Source organism: Schistocerca serialis, chromosome 3 (genome assembly GCF_023864345.2).
Source record: "Schistocerca serialis cubense isolate TAMUIC-IGC-003099 chromosome 3, iqSchSeri2.2, whole genome shotgun sequence".
Classification (NCBI taxonomy): domain Eukaryota; kingdom Metazoa; phylum Arthropoda; class Insecta; order Orthoptera; family Acrididae; genus Schistocerca; species Schistocerca serialis.
In genome coordinates, this window is record NC_064640.1 from 379,095,397 (window position 1) to 379,108,565 (window position 13,169).

The 13,169-nt window shown below is 42.3% G+C and overlaps 1 protein-coding gene across 1 annotated transcript in view; it reads left to right on the plus strand.

Moving 5' to 3' along the window:
- The window catches only part of LOC126470211 (neogenin), a 242,885-nt gene that overhangs the window by 34,566 nt on the left and 195,150 nt on the right, over positions 1-13,169 (plus strand). Inside the window, exon 3 of the mRNA XM_050097890.1 lies at positions 11,980-12,119. Within this exon, the coding sequence (XP_049953847.1) occupies positions 11,980-12,119 (140 nt within the window). The remainder of the gene's footprint in view (positions 1-11,979; positions 12,120-13,169) is intronic.

Consider the following 13,169-nt stretch of genomic DNA (forward strand, 5'->3'; position numbering starts at 1 on the left):
TTTCCTCCTTGAGATGGGGACTACACGTTTTCAGCATTCATAGTATGCTTTCATCAAGTAGTAATTGTTTCTTCTCCTTCATTTCACACACAATGAACACTACAATGGCAAAACAGCCATCCTGAATCTATAGTTACATGAGAAAATGCACATGATGTGATATGCTGTCTCGTCCTACGGAGCATCACCCCAACTTGCAATGTTACAACTGCTCACCAAAGGAAGAAAGCATAAATCGATTTGAGATTAGCTGAGTACCTGGTGTTGCATGAATGTGTATTTATTCCAGTTCTATTAGTCCCTCCCTCCCAAGTTTGGCTGAAATGGAACTAGTGGTTTAGGAACAGATGTGCAACATACAAACAGGCATACACTTTTATAATATGTATTGATTATGCAAGCGCAAGTGAGGATCTGTTACAAACATACATTGGACATACAAACAGATCAGGGATAAAACAATTATTATGCTCCATAAGAGAAAACAAGCTCGTCGTAACCCTTTCACGACCAGCAGGACGTATGTGTCCCACCTACAAATTTATTTCCCAGAGCTTGCAGGAATATGAGAGTCCCACATCTGTGTGGTGCTGTGATCTAGCATTGAATGTATCAACTGTTTGCTACCTAATGCACAAGATATCAATTGATTGTTTCAGTTCTTCATTGTCTGCATTGTGTTTTATCGGTTTAATGTAATTTTTTCCTGTTTGCAATAGATAACTCAGCAAAGGTATTTATTGTCTTTTTTTATATTGTCTATTAGAAATATAGAGAGGTGTGCACATATGTATTAATAAACACGTGTAAATTTGTTCAGTAATTTTGCCTTATGACCAGTGTGTGTAGAGAATTTCTATTTGTACCTTTTGTTCATATTTGTGTCTAAACTTTTACATTTATATTTTATTTGGTGCTATAATCTTATTTTATTTCCCTTGACTTGATATGAAATGGAAAACTCCACAAATTCTTGGTTTCTTTTTTGTGATGAATGTTTGCCTTCCCCTTCTCTTTACATTTCTCCCAAAACTGCCGTACAAGAGCAAGGTGAAAAGAAATTTGGTCACATTTCCCCCCATTATTACAGTTCCACCTTATGAAACTGTATACTGCTGCAGCATAAGGAAAATGATGTGACCAGTTGAGTGACCAACAACCAATAGCATAATTATCTTTCTCTCTGCTGGTCGGACGTGGTCTACAGATCCTGTGATAGATGTGTAGTCTGTTACGGATACCGGGCAGGATATAGCTGAAGTTGTCCCATCTCAATAATTCTTGTGATGAATCTTATATCTTTTGGGTGGTGGGCAGTTGACAAACTGTAACTGGCTCATCTTGCCATTTTATTGCAGATACACACACTTTTGTATGGGTGATGATCTGCACTTATATGCAGTTGGAAAACATTTTCCAGCAAAGAGCACAAAGGGGTGATGCAGAACTCGGAAGCAAGAGATAAGGACTAATTTCATATGTAGCCACTGCAGAGTACTACTATGTTGTCTATCATGTTTTGAAAAATTTCATAAAAATGTTAAGCTGTAAATAAATTAATTTGCTTAATATAATAAGTATACTTACTTTTGTAAATCCTTATCGCCAGATTTGTAAAAGCCTCGTCGCTACTGCTGTGAGAGCTGAGTTGCCACTGTTGTTACTGTAGGCCGAGTTTGTGAGTACGTGAAACAGCTTCTGGTGCAGTACACCACCAAGAAAATTTCTCCCTGCCACTATTACATTGATATGCCCCAGGGTGAGGTATCAGGATAGAACAACACAGGTTCTACAACACTCCAACAATTTTTTTATGATTTCCTCCCTTTTACATTTATCGATTTTGTACAGAATTTTCATGTTGGCTTCGCTTTCCAAAAAATGACCTACATCTCCGACGTCCTGTTACTAGAGAAAATATGTATTTCTCCAGCTTCGGTAAGCATATAGAACTAGATGCAAAGGGTTTCCTGTAAATATCATTGTCTGTTACACTTCTGAACATACCAAATCAAGTCAGCTTAGTTTAATTTTTATTTATATTTGTATCGGTTGCCAGATTTTTTCCTCCCCCGACCTTTTGTTCTGGGGTTGTACTGTAGAACGAGTGCTTGATGCTGATGTGTTCACAAATTGGATTCAAATACGACATCTGCCAGATCACAAAAATCCTCGTAATATGCTATAAAAGGAAGCTGGAATTTAATAGTGAGTGGTTGAAGATACAAACGAATATCGCAATCGGGCTGTTAGTGTACATTAACCTGACGTTAATGCCACCTGACTGCGGTTTACTTGAAACGAAAATATAATTTTATGAACAGTCTATGGTATAACAAGAAATTAAATAAGATGAACACCGTATCACGTGGAACACAAATGAGTTAAAAGTTTTACTTGTCCTTGTGACTCATTGAATAATAAAGTCTGCAACACTGCTTGTAATACAATACAAAAAGGGTCTACAATGGCTAAGTGCTAATAATCGTAGCTAAACTTCAAAGTACATAGCAAATGTAATTTACAACAGCTGTCTCTTCACGTCTAAGAGTTCACTAAATGATGTTCCCTGTCTAAGTCAGCTCTGGATGATGATCTATAACCAAGTGAGTGAGAGCTGCTGTTCTGTCTTTTGAGTAGGCTTTTGTGCATTGTTGTCCAGTCATTGGCATATTGTACTTGGTCGGCAGTTGGCCGAGGCGAAGGTGATATCTTCAGCTTCAGTGCTGCCCGTAACACTGGTGGAACTCACAGAAGTGGCGAGTCTCTAAGGCACTGGCACTGACACCAGCTTGCATCTTTGCGCCTGTGGCGCTTTTTTCCTGGCTGTGTCTTGTTTGCATGACACAGCACTTACTTTCTTCTTATTGCAGATCCTAATTCCTAGTAAAAAAGTTAATTAAGTGGGACATATACGTCTCACTAGACTCGTGGAGGGATGAGTTTAGGGAAACATTTATCCTTCCTTGAGTCCAGTGGGGTATGTATGTCTCGCTTAACAGTAATTGTGAAACTATTAACAACGGTCAAAATTTAGAAACCAGGCCTGACTCAGTATCCCTTCCGAATGCAGGACTCCAATTTTTACAGTAATATGTGAAAGTTTAATTAATTTAGCCATGAAAAGAATAAGAAACAGTAATATTTTGCAGATGGTTAAAAGTTTCACGGAGGAACAAAGTAACAACCAGCCTTTGTAATGACTATCAGTCTCTGAGTGAAGTATCACAGAGCTGTTTATTTTTATAACATCATCTACTTCATAATTAAAATTGACATACAAAAATTTGTCAACACTGCCATGAATATTGCCAGCTAAAAAATTAAAAATTTGACAAAAACAAAATAGTCTCCAAATTATTCTCAGTTAGCAGTTAGCATAGTGATTCTAAAGAATTGTCCTGATATCATTGACTAGGTTCGAATCTAGTATGCTTCATTTGTCCAAGAAGAGGTTCTCTGCTGCACAGAAATTTGTTTCACTAGCCATATTAGAAAGTGAAACACAAAACATTTTTCTCATTGAAATAAATAGGTTTTGAAATAGTCTACAGTTCCATATCTATCATTCTAGCAGATCATCACTGTCATCACTATCCGTTTGTGTTGAAGCAATTGATTGGGCATCAATTGGTCCACAGTGTAGCCATTTGGAAAACAGAAATCATTTTTTGGCTGGTGAGTGTGGCTGACTCTGTGTAGATTACCCTAAATAAATATTTACGGTTGTCACAAAAACAGTAAGTTATTACTGTCATATTGTAATTCTATACAGATTATTTGGAACTGATATTTCATCACACATTTGACACTCAGAATTTATCTCTCACCTGAATTTGCAGTGGACACCATTTTTTAGTAGTTAAAAGTATGCCTAGGAGTCTTTCGTGGCAGCATGTCTGAATAAAATCTTGTTGGTATTTCAAGCCGAGTCAATTCGAATAAAATTTTTGAGCTTTTGATGGCTCTCTCTGCCACTTTTGTCAGAAGTAAAACTACTGACTGCCGGGGCTGGCATGATTTTCTGCTTATATAGTCATGATTATGGTCACTAGCACCAGAGATGGCCAAAATGATGTGGGACAGATCATAGCAGCTGCGGCCAGCTGCAGGACCAAGTGACGTCAGGTGGCGCGAGGGGCGGGTGACACATTTGAGACTGCTGCTCCTGCCTCCCCACAAGTGTTAAGCATCCGTTATTGCTTCATTTTAGCATCCAAAGCCCGCTCCCACCCTCTACTTAGCGTGTACCCGTGGTCTCTATTAAAACTGTTGCTATTCATTCTACTCTCAGCTTCCTCTTTTATTATCGAATCTCACTATGTTGTCACATGAGTCAAGACTCTCATGTTCGATTTTCATACTGGTCTTGTGGAAAGTGAGTGCATCATGTAATGTTCCGTGAAAATAATCTTGTGACAGCAGGTCTGGGCTCCTCAGATTGCTGCTGAACTGGTGTAAATAAATCACTTGATATGCTAAATCTGGCCTTGTAACTGTTGCCAAGTATTCAAGACTTCCAATTGTATTTCTGTATTCTGATGCAGCCTGTTCCGTGAGCTTGCCTTCATCAGACACATTTTATATCTTTACGTTCATGACAAGAGGAGTTCCCACAGAGTCGCAGTTTTCCATTTGGAATTCCTTTTGCACATGTTGTTTGGTCTAAAATCTCTGTTCCATCTAGTGTCATAACTTAAATTGACTGTACATGTCGCGCTACTCCAAGGTCTCTTACATCAAATCCAGTGCCTAGGATATTTTATTTTCTCTACTTCACTTTTCTCACCATACAACATTATGTCATCTGCATATACAGTTGCTATGAGTTCATGGTGTAGGTTATAGTAAATGCATGTGTCAGCTACTGATCGCAGCATTCCTTGTTTGTGCAGGAACTTGTGGAGTGTTTCATTCCACCTTCTGCTGCCGGGCTGATGCAACCTGTAGATGCACTTTTCAAGTTTGCAGATCCACTTGCCATTATGCAATTCCTCTTGATATAGGAGTGTATGAATAAAAATGAGAACATTCTCCTGAGAAGGTTCTCAGAGCAAAAGAACATTCTCTGAGAAAGTTTTCAGTTATGTATGAATATAAAATTTAAAGCATGTTCTCAGATGAGGGAGTTATTTCTTACTAATTCCTCCAGGGAATTTCAAACACATCAGGGAAATGTCAGTGAAATTTGGAAAAAAAGAAAGAAAAGAAAAACACTGGAAAAATCTCGTTTTTGTCTCAGTAGATGAAATGGTTTGTTTACTGAGGTATTGTGCATCGTTGCTGGCTGGGTGCAACTGTGTACGTGTGCCGCTTCCCTACTCACTCATTCTTGCTGCTTCTCCCCTTTCTGTTGATCCCCTCAGCTTGCAGTCAGTGCTGCCACCACTTCTTGTTGCTAGCCTAGCAGCTACCGATGAAAGGCATGAGGAGTGATTTGTTTGGATCTGGTTCTCAGTGACTGTAAATGCAGTGGCCTTAGACAGTGGTCATGTGTGCACGTGCCCAGACCGACATACCCGGTGGAAAGCCAGGTACCCTGTTTTGCGAAGACTGGCAAGGACCAGGCCGGAGGAGGTGCAGCAGAGTTCTATGTTGGTGCCCGTGGAGGAGCTCTGCGGGGCTGCGTTCTCCCATCGATGTGGTCTGGTATGCTGTCAGGAAAAACGTCAACGCCTCCTCTGCAGGAAATTCGTGCACATGCTTTTTCATCTGCATCTTAAATGTGCGCACCATGCGCTTGGCTTCCCCATTCGATTGTGGATGAAAGATGGAAGAACAAACGTGCCGAATACCGAAGCGCCTACAAAATTCCTGGAAGGTCTGCGAAATAAACTGAGGTCCATTGTCCGATACCAGGGTGACTGGCAGACCTTCCACAGAAAAGATTTTTGCGAGTGCCTGGATTGCAACTTCTGAAGTGGTTGAGGAGCAGCGAACCACGTATGGGAATCGGGAATAAGCATCAATGACAATGAGCCAAAAGCCATTGAGAAACGGGCCTGCAAAATCTATGTGGAATGTTCCCATGCCTGGGTTGCAGGCGGCCATGAAGAGAACGCTGACCTGGGAGACGCCTGTTGGCTCGTACACTGGGAACAGGCGGCCACCAAGTGCTCAATTTCTCTGTCAATACCGGGCCAGTACACGTGTCTGCGAGCCAAGGTTTTAGTACAGGAAACACCCCAGTGCCCCCCATGTAATAATGTGAGGACCTCCCTTCGCAAACCTGCAGGAACAACCACGCGAGGAGCTGTATCATCGGTAACCAGAAGGAGAACTCCTTCCAAGACTGAGAGGCGGTCTCGTAGAACAAAATAATTACAAAGAGGGTCCGAGGCCCAGCCTGGAGGTCGGGACGACCACCCCTGCTGAACGAGGTGAACTACTTGCCGGAGAACCAGGTCAACTGCCGTTTCCCTGGTGACTCTATAACTAGTGATCGGGAAGCCATGAATCGCTTGGCGGGACGCCACATCCAAAGGAAAACACGTAATCTCCTCCCGATCGAACTTAGGATCTGGGCCCACCGGAAGACGGGAAAGAGCATCGGCATTGGCATGCTGTCCGGTAGGGCAAAAATGAATGTCATAATGGTACTTAGAGTGGAACAAGGCCCAGCGCTGCAGTCTGTGGGCCGCCCTATCCGGAATCTGAGAGGTGGAGCCAAATAACGATATTAATGGCTTATGGTCAGTGATTAACTGAAATTTCGTGCCATACAAGAAAGGGTGAAACTGGGTAACAGCGTAGATAATAGCCAAAGCCTCTTTTTGCACCTGGGAGTAATGGGCCTGTGCGGGACTAAGAGTTTTAGACGCAAACGCCAGTGGCTGCTCGGAGCCATCCGCGTTGCGATGGGCCAGGACCGCCCCCACCCCATACTGCGAAGCATCTGTAGCCAGGACCAACGGCTTATTGGGGGTCAAAAGTAGCCAAACAAGGCGCTGATGTGAGGAGGCCCTTCAACAAGGTGAACGCTCGCTCACATGCAGGCGGCCAATCAAAAGGAACACCCTTGCGCAGAAGGCAGCACAGAGGGGGGGCTATGGTGGAAGCCCTGGGAATGAACCGGTGTAATAGGCAATCTTGCCAAAAAAAGCTTGTAACTCCTTCAGCGAAGTGGGCTGCGGAAGGTCGATGATACCTTGGACCAAACTTCCTAGCAGCTGGACGCCATGCCGAGAGATGGTGTAGTCCACATACTCAATGGACGGTTGGAAGAAGTTTGACTTATGCAGGTTGCAACACAGGCCCACAGGCCTGAATTTGAGAAAGAGGTTTCGAAGGTTGTGCAAGTGTTCCTTCATGTTGTGGCGTGTGACAATTATGTCGTCCAGGTAATTAATCCAATGAGGGATTGTTGACATGACGTGCTCAAGATAACGCTGAAATATCGTTGGGACACTGGATATTCCGAAGGCCAACTGCTGTTATTGGTAAAGGCCAAACGGGGTGTTGATGACCGCCAGCCGTTTGGAGTTCTCATCAAGTGGTATCTGAGGATAAGCCTCCGAAAGATCAATTTTCGAAAAATATTGGCCTCCTGCCACGTTGGAGAACAATTCATCAGAACAAGGCAAGGGATAGGTGTCCACCACCAATTTGGAATTAATGGTGGCCTTGAAATCGCCACAAAGACGTAATTTTCCTGAGGGTTTCCTGACAATAATGAGGGGCGAAGCCCTCTGACTAGAAGAAATGGGAAGAATGACCCCGAGGGCTGTCAGCCGGTCCAGCTCTGCTTTTACATGAGGGCGAAGAGCCAAGGGGATCTGCCTCGCGTGTAGAAAACGCGGGCGAGCCGATGCCTTCAACGTTAAGTGAGCTTCAAAGTCTGAAACCCGCTCCAGACCCTCCTCAAAGATATCCTTGAAGTCAGAGATGAAAGATTCCAATGATTGATAGGGAACGTCTTCGGAGACCAACTGTATGGTGTCTGCGATAGAAAAACCGAAAGCTTGAAAGGCATCCAATCCAAAAAGGTTAGCGGAACTCGCATCACTGACAACAATAAAAGTAAGAGGCCGAGTGACTGATTTGTAAGTAATGTCGGTAGTGAATTGACCCAGTAGGGGCAAGACCTGTTTACCATAACTGCGGAGACGCCGGTAAACTGGCACCAACGGGGGCGACCCAAGGTCGGAGTAAGTTTGTGCATTCAACAAGGAAACTGCCACGCCCGTATCTACTTGCAGTTGTAGTCGGCACGACCGAACCGACACCTCGATAAAGAGTTTGTGTGCCGATGCGTCGGGAGCCTGGCCCGATGAAACTTCCTGGATGTCAACATCCGTGTCCTCTGTACCTGCTTCTTTTGATTCTTTTGAGGCTGAGCAGCAAACTTTAGCAATGTGTCCTTTTTTATTACATGCGACAAACGGCCAAATGCTGCGGGCACTCTGACCGATCATGATGTATATAGCACGACGCACAGGACGGTAATGGGCCGGCGGCTGGAACTCTGTTTACATGCCGTGCGGGAGTGGTTGTAACAGCTGGATTGTACCGCTCTCATGTTGTCCACCCTGGACGCAGTGGACGCGGACGCGGCCACGTCGCCCTGAACCGCCGCGACGTTGCACCACGCTTCCAACGCCCACGCCCGGTAAGACTGATGGGGCTGTTTCTTGCATTGGTAGAACTAAACCCTAGCCGTCACAACATGAGTGCGGCGGTGATAATATGAAGACAGCAATGAACACAATGCGTCTGAAGACAAGGACGAGGATTCCTGCAACGGCGCTAGCTGCCGCAAAAATTGATACAGTGAGGGAGATATCCAAGACAAGAAAAGAGCACAACATACCTCTGCATCGGCAACATGAAATGCCTGGAAATGCCACCGAAGGCGATGTTCATATGCGTCCCAATCCTCCGCCTCTCTTCATACTGGGGAAAGGGAGGAGGGAACGGCGCTGGAGTAGACTGCGTGGAGGGCAACATCGGAAGTGCCTGTGTCATGGCTGCCATGAGCTCATTCTGCTGCTCAGCCAAAACCCGCACTAAATCCTCCATGCCGTGGATAAGCTGCGAGACTGGAACAATGATGCAATAGGCGAAAGAACGACCCTACTCATCGCCAATTGTGTATTAACACGATTCGCGTTGTCCGTCACACTTCACATAGTGTAGACCGGGAACTGTCTGCTAGGCATGCCCGATGTCAAACTTACTGGGCATGACCCGTGCTGCCTGAGTTGTTGTTCCGCCGGCAGAGGGCGCGGCCGAATTCTCGCGTGCCCTCCGGTGGACGGGACTTTACTTGCAGCAACTATTGTCCGTGATGCGTCGTGCCGATGTGCGCCTCCTGCGACCTTTCAGGTGGCTACTGCAAAAGTAATAGATATAACACAGTGGGTAATAACCAACAATAAAGAACATAGTAGAATCGACATTTTATTGGCAGTCACTTACAGTCTTGGTTTACACATTTCTTCCCAGCCTTATACACTTCTTTCAAGAGGCCTACTTTTTTTAGGTTATTTCTGAAATCAGTGAAGGTATTTTAAATCTGTCTTGCGACTCCAGGGAAATCCGTATGTTTGTCGCCAAATGTGTTTTGTTTTATGGAGATAAAATAACATCAGTGGTCTTAATGAAACATAACCATTTGGCTTGCTTTCTCCATCTAAAAAAAAAAAAATAAAATAAAATAAAAAAAAAAAAAAAATAAATAAAAAAATTCATTACGAAGGATGTTGATGTTAGTACTTAAGATTTTTGCTCACCTCAGGAAAGGCCACCTGCTTGCAAGTTTTTTTGAGATATTTTCTCATTTGCACTATTGTTTCTTGTACCATATCAGCAAAGACAGATAGTTAACTTACGTCTTAACTTACCTTTGTCAGGGAAAAATCCAAAAACTTGTCTGGAAACCAGGGAAATATCAGGGAATTTCACTTGGGGATACTTGTGGCAACCCTGACATCTCATTTTTATTGTGGTGCAACTTTGATAAAATTTCTTTGAATCTTTCTCAATATGCATTACTTGCAGGAAAGGGATTATGAAGTACTGATGCTTTTGACCAATAGTCACTGATTTTTACCTTCTTCACAAGGCACTTTCGAAATATTGCCATGAGAAACAAGTAATTATCGTCAAATTTTGACATCTGCTCTTTCCCCAAACCCGGTTGGAGTTTGACTTATTTTATCTTCTTTGCTGGACTGTTATTGATTCAGCCTACTAATTTTTAATTTTTTTTTCCCCCCATTGGTGTATATGTGAGAAATAATTCATCTGTGCACAAGTCAATTCAAGTCAAGTGATGCCTTTGCCCTGGCAATTTTCTGAAAAGGGTCCATAAGAAGAGGGTCATCAGCTGCACACCATCCAAGTATCTCATCTGCTGACTACAGTCTCTTAGGCAGTTATGGTGGCAGCTCAAAATACTCTACATTGTCATTTTCCTACCCATAGTCCAATATAACGTAGTTTACTAACAAAATAATTTTGCAAATGTTCATTTAGAGAATACATTATTCCTCTTTGTTCTCTTTGTTACTTTCCTGAGCACTCAGCTGCGTAGAAATCTGGATTAGTATCGGAAAAATCCACTTCTCCTTTTGGATCAGAATCATCGAGTACAACTTCCAGGGCATTGAAAATGTGGCATCTAATTTAGTTATTTCAAAGCTATAGTTGTTTCAACAGCGGATTAGCAAAAACACAAGTAACTGCCAAAAGTAACACGAAACACAATAAAGGGAAGCAACACACAAATTAATGCTGTGAAGTGCAGGTACTTTAGAATCTGGTAACTAGGCAATAGCACAACCTTCTGCAAACTAGATAATTTTCAACTAAGGACATGAACCACAGTGACAGTTAAATTTTTGTGCACAACACATGCCAGACTCGTGCCTGACTAAGTGCTATCACCCAAATCCTACTTAGGTGCCATCCACAATGTTTTAATCTTGTTTTATTTAAGATATAATGACAGTCAGTTGAACTTTTGCTCTACCTACATTGTTAATCCTACACATATCATAATGAATCTTCCACCACCCAAGGGCTTCAGATTTTTTAAATTATTTCTCTGATGAGATACAATTCTTGAGTCTGGAGTATGGGACTGTTTTGTTGCATTTCCTTTTAGTCCTTAGTGTTGAGTAGTGTGTGGCTCAGTGTGTAAGTACCAGACTACAAAACCAAAAATCTCTGGTTTGATCCCCGATCAGTCCTAGGGTTTTTATCTGTGACTTATTGCTTCTTTCACCTTGACAGTGATTGTTGACATGAAAAATGGTGAGTTGCACCATGGTTCAAACTCCACGTTAAACTGTGAGTCCCCCATAACTGGCTTGATAAATCAGTTCAGAGGTCAGAGGCAGACAATAACATACCACCTCTACAGGCCCATGCCAAGTAAAGCACTGTGGTGTTTGATACAATCTTCGGATTGATGACTGCTTTACTTAAGTATTGAATAATCTTTAGTGTGCTTTGAATGACACTACGTCTGCAAGACTTTCAGACTCTTCTTCATGTTGAAACCCAGTAATGAGCTCAGGAGTTCACCAACATCAAATAGTTCTTGCATGTGAACTAATTATATTTACACACCATTCCTCACTCTTATTACTGATATTTATCTGTTATTAACTGGTCACTTGTTGTAATATCATTTTAAACTTTCTTCATTTTTATAACTTATCATTTCTTTACATGAGAAAGGTAGATATCGTAAAATTAACCATTTCATTAGAATAATGTAAAATGTATTTTAGACTTATATATAGTGTTTTAATTTTCATGTGATTGTGGTCATGTATAGTTACATTCCTGCCAGGACTTGTTGCGTTCTTCATTCTTTACTTCGGAGAGCTATACACTTTCCTTTACCCTCTTTTTCTGCATGTAGACAGCTTAATAAACAGAGGTGCAAAACTGACTATTTAGTGTTTTAACCTCAAGATCAATTCTTGTCCTTAATATTCCTGATCTTGTGATATTCTTTTGTGTTTAAAGGTCACGGCTTGATAATGGGTCATTGTCAGTGCACATTGGATCAGCTGCCTATGATGAATTACAGGGAAACTACCAGTGTATTGCTTCACTCCCACATGTTGGATCAATTGTCAGCCGAAAGGCATCACTCACTTTGGCACGTAAGTACAGAATTTTAACATTTCAGTGGCATCTGTTGCCTGTACTAGTTGTATCTGCAAATCCTTCCCCCACATAGTAATAATTATTATGATAACCTCTGGGTTCCTGAGAAATAACTCTAATTAAAATGCTAAAATGATCATATGTCAAATGATTAACTGGCCAGATGACCCATTTCATCCCCATAATGCCGGTGAAAATTGTGTTTTTGCCCTGTCCCAATAAATCATAAAGTAAAAGGGCAAGAACAAAGTATTGACTGAAATCAGGCGAATGGGAGTAGAAAAAGGCAATAGAATTTAAGGGATGGATGTATGAAGGATTTGAGAAATTACCTTACTAAAGAGGACAGTTATCAGACATTATGTCAGCTTTTCTGAATTAACATTATCACATTTCTTGCATGATGCTTTATACTGAACAGTATCACTCACAAAAACTATTTGTGGTGTCACCGCCAGACACCACACTTGCTAGGTGGTAGCTTTAAATCGGCCGCGGTCCATTAGTACATGTCGGACCCGCGTGTCGCCACTGTTAGTGATCGCAGACCGAGCGCCACCACACGGCAGGTCTCGAGAGACGGACTAGCACTCGCCCCAGTTGTTCGGACGACTTTGCTAGTGACTACACTGACGAAGCCTCGCTCCTTTGCCGAGCAGATAGTTAGAATAGCCTTCAGCTAAGTCCATGGCTACGACCTAGCAAGGCGCCATTAGCCTTACATAGCAATTGATACTTATCGTATAAAGCATGTCTCATCAAGAACGATGTATACAACAAGGATGGATTAAAGTTAAGTATTCCAAAAGCTACGTACTTTTCTTTATAGCATTCATTACGTATCCTGTTTCAGACCTCACGCCATCCTTCGTGTGTTTATAGCATGCATTGCGGACCCCTCAAATCACACTGTGTCGGCACTTCTGTCGACACATCACTATTACTTTTTTTAGAAATATGGATTTTTCACAACCAGTAATGTTGATGATGACTGATGCCCAAGTAGCGAATACTTAAACATTTGACAGACAGTAAATATTACCCAA